At 36.4% G+C, this 8,481-nt stretch overlaps 1 protein-coding gene across 1 annotated transcript; it reads right to left on the bottom strand.

Moving 5' to 3' along the window:
- Positions 1-5,762: 5,762 nt before the first annotated feature.
- Positions 5,763-7,303, bottom strand: LOC131161981 (uncharacterized protein At4g06744-like). Its single transcript, XM_058118063.1, has one exon. The coding sequence runs from the start codon at positions 7,281-7,283 to the stop codon at positions 5,958-5,960; it is 1,326 nt and encodes a 441-aa protein (XP_057974046.1). The 5' UTR covers positions 7,284-7,303; the 3' UTR covers positions 5,763-5,957.
- Between the last annotated feature and the right edge of the window lie 1,178 nt (positions 7,304-8,481).

Below are 8,481 nucleotides of genomic sequence, written 5' to 3'. Positions count from 1 at the left end.
CTCCAAAAATGTTTTCAAATAAAAGAGTAGGAGAAACTATAAATTTGCTCTCAAAAGATATTTTCAATAAATGAATACAGGAGAGCTTTGATTTGTAAAGTAAATGCCCACAAATGTAAGAGTATAAGAATATTTGTGTTAAAAAGTCATTTTAATTGCTTTGGGCAAGGTATTTATACGCTTTTTCAAATTCTAGTCGTTATGTGAACGTTGGACCAATAAAATAATATTAAATTTGAATTGTATGGCTATTAGGAGCTTAAAATCTGCACAACCCGAGAGTTCTGGTTAACTAGCCCGAGGATATTTTTCTTTTTCGTGAGCTTTGGTCGACTGGGCATATGATCTAGTCTATCGGATCATCAACCGAATCAATGCTAGTTGACTCGGGCTAAGAGGCCAGTCAACTAGACCTTTGCAAAAACACAAGTCTGGTCATTTGTACTGTCTGGTCGACTAAGCTTTAATGTCCGGTTGACTGGACCCATTGCAAAATGCAATTTATGGCCAAGTGGTCTAGTCAGTCAACTAGGCCTAAGATATCGGTTGACTGGGCACTTTGAAAAATTGATTTTTAGCCCTCTTTTGACCTCAAAATACTTCGGACCTTTTTGTACGAGTTTGGTGTTTTAGTGAAAAGGATTTCCATAAAAAAATTGATTCCCTAAGGTATTTCTATGGTTAGTATTGAGCATTAAACCAAATCATACAAGACATGCATTTACAATACAAACTAAATGCAATACAACTGAAAAGAATAAAGTCTTCACTCCTTGCTCTTCAATTTTCCATGCAATAGGTCATGTGAGGTGTTCTTTAAGTGCCTCATGCCTTCCATTTTTCCTTTACCATACGTGCATGCTAAATTATAAACTTGTTCAAGTACTAAACGCGTAGATGAGACACTTGTGATTTATCATTATTAAAACGGGATCGAATTCAAAAAGTTAACAATTACTTCTTTAATATATTTCATCATCGAGTGATTGCATTAGTGGTTGCTGATTGCTTCATGATTGATTGTGAGCTTCGGTTGCACGTGTTCAAGTTGAACAAACGTCAACATTCATTTTCATTTTTCAAAATTATGTTCTTTTTGGACATGTTTACTAGAATCTTGTGAACCTTAAATAACTCTTTTGTATTTCTTTGTAAGAAGGCGTGCTTTCATCACAAGAATCATATGATTCATCACAGGATTCATTACTTAAACGAGGTAGAAGGAGAGATGTGTACCTCTTCATCGTCTTTATCAAGCAACAATTTGCCACTTCTTGATCACTTGAGTTCGAATCATCCCAAGTGGTGGCCTTCTTTTCTTCATTTCCTTCATAATTATTTTCTAATTCTTCCCATATTTCCTTAGCACTTTGACATGCAATGATCTTATTAAATTCATTAGTATTTAAACCACGGTATAATACATTCATGGTAGTAAAATTTGTTTGCATTAAATCAATGTCATTTTCATTCATCTCATTTTCTAGTCTAGGAATTTCATTATTATTAGCAATTTTCATTCGCACAAAATTCCCTTGATCAATTACTCCCCAAGCTCTCCAATCCATTGTTTGGATAAAAATGCTCATTCTCTGTTTCTAAAAGGTGTAATTTACACCACAAAACATTGGAGACCTTGTAGAGGATTGGCCATCACAAAATGGGGATACACCAATATGTATCATGTTATCTTTATTCAAAAACAGTTAAGCTTATTGTAACCTTACTCTGATACCTATTGTGAGTTGAAGTGTAATCTCAAGAAGGGGGTGAATTGGATATTTAAAAATTTATGCAAGTACTTAAATGATGTTTGCTACGATTTCAAGCATTTGGTGTAACTGCGCAAATGCAATCAATATTCCCAACAAATATGAACAAATATAAATGTGCTCAAATTAAAGAGATTAGGGAAGAGTGAATAAAACCCGGGTTTTTTTTACAAGGTTTGGCAATCATTGCCTACGTCCTTGCCTCAAGTAACCCACTTGAGGATTCCACTATGCACTCCTTCAATAGGTGGATAAACCTCTCTCTTTCAGTAGGAAGAGATGCCTTTACAATCCCTCCTTCAATAGGCGGAGTTTCTTCTCTCCTTTACTAAGCAAAGATGTCTCTCTCCTTTACTTAGGTTGAGTTGCCTCTCTCCTTCAATATGCGGAGATGCATTTACAAAGTGGAATCAATAGATGTACAAAGAATGCTCCAAACTTGAGCTAATAAGTGCAATAAAAATATCACACTAATAGACTCTCAATATGATTATGAATGAAGCTCAAGGAGTAACTAGAAGGTGATCACTTGAAAAATAAACAAAAAATTTGCAAAGTGCTTGGAAAGATTTTTCAACAAAGATCAAAAGTTTGGGTGTGTATGATAGATGTATATCCCTCTTGCTAAAACACGTTAGAAATCTTCTATTTATAGGCAAGATGATTAACTAGCCGTTTTACGGCCATTCGACTTTAAAAATAATTTATCATTTTGAAAACTATCCGATTTTTAGTCGTTGCAGCATATTGCACGATTTTCGTTCCACTGAATTGAGATGCGGTCGCCCAAATTCCCTGGTTTAGTCACCTGAACTTCCTAGTTCAGTCGCCCGACTTCCTAGATCGAGAAGATTCAGTATTCAACCCGTAGCTTTTGGTCGACTAAATGCCCTGCTTTAGGCACCCGAATTGCCTGGAGCAGCAATTCCTTTAGTTTTTCATTCTTAAATTGTTTTTAACACTTTGAAAATATTTTTGCACTTTAATAAAATGATTTTCCATGAAAATTAGAGTGTATATAGTCCTTCTAAGGTGGTACCTATGAGCTTCTTCACATAATCAAAAGTAATATACTCACATAGGTCCTATTTGCCATATACATAAAATAAATTCTTTTAATTCTTCAAGTTTGGACTTCATGAGCTCGATAATCATAATCATAGTATTCAAGCTTGATCTTTATAAGATCTATATTCATAACCAAATAACATCATCTTGTGTGCTTCATGACTTTTCAATTTGCATCTTGTTATTGTACTTAATACCTTAATTCATGTACACACATTTAGTAGCACAATTAGATATCTTGGTTTGTCATTATCAAAATTAGATGAACCCTAGATAGGCCAACGATGTTCTCTATCTACTGTTAGATCTTTACTATTGCAATTCAAGCTTGGCTGGTTATAGGTTTCGAATTTATATTTTTAAGATTTGAATCCCTTTTTTTGTTAAAAAGCAATGGGTTATACCTAAATTGGATAAAGATTTAATATTAAATGAATAGACTGTGCTTGTTTTCCAAGCATCCTAGATCCTTGAGGTATTTTTGAAAGAGTTGGATTTGGGCAACACCATCATGAGAAGATGTAAATTTGAAGCAAAAGTTTCACTTAATATCTAACAATTGATTTCTCATGCTTTAAAATTAAATGAGTCAATGAGTAAGATAATAAATTGGTCAAATTATTTTATATAAATGAGTCATTAATGATCTTACCCACCTACCTTGAACCATACTGATCAACTCAACATGTTAATCGATCGAGCCCAATTACAAAACCTAGAAGACTGAGGTACACTAATTTACCTATTTGGTAAGTTAGATTTGGAGTCTTAAATTACATTGGTAAAAAATATACAAATTTAAATTAAATTTATTTAATTTTAAATTTAAACTTTAAAATTAGGTAAAAGACACTCACCCGAGAGGTTTTGCAAATAAAAATATAAACTTTCCCTAAAATTTTAAAAATTACACGAACTTGAAATTTTAAAAATGTCATAAATTTTTCTTTAGTTTTGTCAAAAAATGCGGACACTTCAAACAAATTCTTGTTTATATCCTTTGATAGATTTTAGAAAAAATTATAAATTTCTTAAAATTTAGTAAAAAATTCTAAAATTTTTTACATTAGGAAAAGTCAATTTTTCACGCTTCAAAATTCTTCCTTGCAACATAGCTTAAAAGATGATCACATCAACATATAAGATTGAGTAATGTTACGCCCCGCGGGTATGGCGCGGTGGAAAGGCATTGACATGTAAGAACGGAGCATTGTGTGTTCAAGTTCTGATAGATGCACTCAGTGCAAACAGAGTCAATAGTTGGCCAGGTTTGACCAAGTCTTGTAACCTGTAATCTGACATGAGTTTTAGGTTCGGATTTCACGAATATCCAATTGGCACTCGAAAATTGTGACCGTATCTGGATTAACATGGAAGGTGTATTAAGGGGGAAAAATTGCTGTCCCGTGGGTTTGGTGCCGCACCTGAGGGGCTAAAGGACTCATCAGTGGCAGGAGTTCCCATGAGAATGAAAAAAAAAAAGAAAAAGATTTGAGTAATGTTACGCGGCGTATTTCTTGAGTAAGGCCCAATCAACTCCGCCTCGTCCCAGATACAGCCAAGTCATGGGCTTTATAAATAAACATGTGGGATCTGCTAGTGGGCTGTGACGCAGCGTAACAAGACTTACTTTAAAGCAAAAGAATTACTTATGACATGACGCAGCCAAGTCATGGCACGTTGCCTCCGACCCCACTTTGGTAAAGTGGCCCAAAGAATTCCTTCCTCCATGTAGCCCATGCAAGGGAACACAAATTTTTCAGGGATCTTACTTTAAAGCAAAACCATTCTTTCTTTTTTGTCATTTCTCTTTTCTATTTTTTTAATTATGTTAAATAAATTTAATATAAAATTAGACGAAAGATAAAAGACAATCATCTTCCCTAAAACTTCAAAAATTTCAAAAACCTTCCTTAAGGTTTCATGAACTTGTGGAACTTCGAGATTTTTACCAAAAAAATACAAATTTACTCTTATATTTTACAAAAATATAAATTTCTTGAGAAAAAGTCTATATCATTTTGACAAATTTCAGGAAATGTTTGTGACATTTCTAAAACCTCATGGGAGGTCTGTAATATTTTTGAAATCTTAAGAAAGGTCTCAATCTTTTTATCAAATCTTAGGAGATGTAAGTGTCTTTTATCCTATAAAATTATAAGCATAGTTTGCTAAAAAGGAAACATCTCAATTATTAGAATATAAGATTTTTATATGAAAAAATTAGATTTTATTTTAGATTTTATTTTTTTATAAAAAAATAATAAAAATTTACAAATAATGGTTCATTATTTGCAAGTCCCATTTTATTTTTTAACTGTCCTAAATGTCAACACATAATGTTTTATTTTTATTTTTTTGTTTGATGACTCGGAATTTCAATCTAGATAAGTACTTCAAACCCACCTCGGGAATGAAAATATTAGTGTCTGCTCATTTATGCATCTCTCATAATTCATTAGGCGAACAACAAGTACGGAATCAAATCTGAGATCTTGAAGTCATCAAAACTCAATTTCGCTTTTACCATTTTGGCAAACATAGCTAAGCATGTTTTATTTAATTATAACATGTAAAATTAAATATTAAATAGTAATCTTCAAACAAAAAAAAAATATGAGTAAAAAAAAAAAACACATAAAACAATGAAAACATTTATTTATTTTGACAAACACGAGAAAAAACAAATCGTAAAAAGAAAAATAATTTCATACTACTGAAAACTTACATGCAACAACAGCACAGATAGGATTTACAACGCGCCAATCTCCTTTTACCGCGTTATCTAAAATTTTTCATGCAAATAGATTGGTACTTGAATCCATATCATATATATATATATATATATATATATATATATATATATATATATATGGAACTCACATTCTCTTGCAGAAAAATCTCATTTGTGTAAAAATTTTCGACGCTATAAAACTAAATTGGCGCGGTATTAATCCTAAGCAGTGTTGCATAAGTTTTTTCTCTCTCTCACTCATCATACACAGCGCCCCCAACATCACCCTCTTATTGTAATTAACGAAAGTTTAATTCACCGAAACTGAGTTACCCAGCAGCTAGTCTGCACGTACGTACCAGCGTACGCACCCATGCAGCCTATCAGTGAGGAGGCTTCACCAGGGCAGCGTACGTCACCGACGGCGCCGGAGCTACCACCTCATCCGACGGCACTTCCGTCTCCTTCAACAAAGTCGCCGGCGGAAGCGTGCAAGGAACAATGCCGAAGGTGTTCTGCCGAGGACAACTCTTGGACTTGGAAAAGAACAACGCGCAATTCGCCGCACTCCTCTGGTTCGGAAACCCCGATATGCAATTCCTCCTCACGTTCAGCTTCCCCGCCGTCACCAGCCGCCGGCAAGCCGGCCCTATCTGCGTAAAATAATTATACGACAGTGTGAAATTAACGGCGTACCGGAGCCGGCACAGCGACTCTGGTATCCTCCCGTAGAACCTGTTGTGAGCCAAGTTCAGCAGTTGCATGCTCGTCAGGCACCCGAACGACTGAGGAATTGGCCCGGTCAACCGGTTCGTCCCGACGTCGAAAACGGTTGCCTGGTTCAAGAACCCGATCTCGTACGGGAGGCAACCGGTGAGCTGGTTGTTCAAGAAGAGCACCTCCGTTAAGGTGGTCCACGCCCGGCCGATGCTCCGTGGGATTGGGCCAGTGAACCGGTTGTTTGCGAGGGTGATGAATCGCGCCATTGTGTTGCCGAAGTTGGCGGGGATGGTTTGGCTGAACCCGTTGTTGTTGATGAAGAGGACGTCGGTATCGACGTCGAATATTTGGCGGGGAACCGTGCCGGCATACGTGTTGAACCGGATATCAATGAAGGAAAGCCGGGAGGCTCCGATGATGGACACCGGGAACCGGCCAGAGAAGCCGTTGTTGCTGAGGTCGAGTTCGCTGAAGTAGCGGAGCTTGTTAAGGTTTGGGAAGATGACGCCGCTGAAGTTGTTAGAGTTTACGTGGAAGAAGGAGATGTCGGGGAGGAAGCGAATGTAGCGGTAGAAGTTGAGGTTACCGCCGAACCTGGCGCCATTGAAGTCGATACCGACGAGTCCAGTGATGTTCCTGTCGGGAACGGTTTCGCAGTAGTAGCCCCGGAAGAGGCAGTAGTTGTTGCCGACCCAGGACACGGTGTACCTCAACGGGTCGGATGTGATGTTGCGTTTGAGTTCTCGGGTTATGAAGAGGATGAGGTTGCGGTTGCTGAGGGGTCCGGGGTTGGTGCGGGGCCGGCGTTGGAGGAGGGGGCCCGGGAGGACGGGCAGTGGGGGCCTCGGAGGCCGGTGAGGCGGCATCGGGCGCCGCCATTGCTCAGGCAGGGGGCCGGCCGGGGTGGTGGTTGTGTTTGGAAATGAAGCGTGGAGCGGTAGACATGAATGGAGAGTGAAGGCGAAGAGAAATAATGCAAATGATGACATTTCACTCAGTCCAGGGTGAATAGGGAGCAAAGTTGTATGTAAAGACGAGAGAATGAGGATTGCTTTATATATTGGCTCGAAAGGAAATTGCTAATGACAAGAAGCTAGTTTGTTCAAGGACATGGGCATGTTGCATGGTTATTTATGGTGGTAGCAAATGTTGGAGGGCCCTAGCTGCGTGGAAAGGTTGTCATTGGCACCAGAATTATGCCCTAGAAAATCAATTAATAAAAACAAAAGTACCTTATTGCATGCCCTGGTCTTCTTTTTAAAGTAGGTTCCTTAATTTAATAATTTTCTATGGTTTCTTTGAGAAGTCTTTCTCATATAAGACAATAGAGAATGACTTATCATTTTTAGTAATTGACCTCATGATATATATAGTTAATGTGGGTACTCCCCACCTATCAATGCATGGTGTTCTTTTTTATCAAAAATGTTTTCACCCCAAGCACTAATTTAATCTAAATGTTTAATTTATTAGGTCTTAATCAAACTATGTGAATATAAGTCACCTATTTTTCACTCACTACAAAATATATATATATATATATATATATATTATTTTTATTGACGAAAGTATTTGTGATGAACCAAAAATCGTCACTAATAATGTCTTTATAGTGACAAAAATCAAATTCATCATTAATAGTTTGGCCAATAGTAACGAAAAAATCATCTATCATTAAAAAAGACTTAACAGTGACGAATATTTGCTCATTACTAATAAAAAGTTTTGTCACTATAATAAATTTATTCTGAACTAATCTAGCACCAACATATTAGTTACTCTTTCTTAGTGAATATTGACGAAAATGATTTGTCACTATATATTGAGCTTTTAGTGACGGTTACAAAATGGTCACCACTAGCTCACATAAATATTTTATTTTATTTTATTTATTACTGAAAAACTATAAGTGATGGCTTCAAAACCGTCACTATTAGTTATCCTTTTATTTTATGAAATTTAGGCATACATATATTTATACTTTTTAGTGACGAAGCTACCAATTGTCACTACTATGAGACTTGTAGTAACGACTCAAACTGTCACAACTAGTTTTCAATATTAATTTGTATATAAAATAAAACAAAGCGTCTTTAGTGACGAATCAATGCTGGTCACCACTGGAAGAGTTTTAGTGACGGTTTTAGAACCGTCACTACTAGTTTCCCAATATTAGTTTGTAAATAA

Source organism: Malania oleifera, chromosome 8 (assembly GCF_029873635.1).
Source record: "Malania oleifera isolate guangnan ecotype guangnan chromosome 8, ASM2987363v1, whole genome shotgun sequence".
NCBI lineage: Eukaryota > Viridiplantae > Streptophyta > Magnoliopsida > Santalales > Ximeniaceae > Malania > Malania oleifera.
Note: the sequence above shows the minus strand (reverse complement) of the source record. Positions and strands in the feature narration are given on the sequence as shown.

Coding starts and splice junctions, on each gene's coding strand:
- LOC131161981 (XM_058118063.1), bottom strand. CDS start 7,283: ATGTCATCATTTGCATTATTTCTCTTCGCCTTCACTCTCCATTCATGT.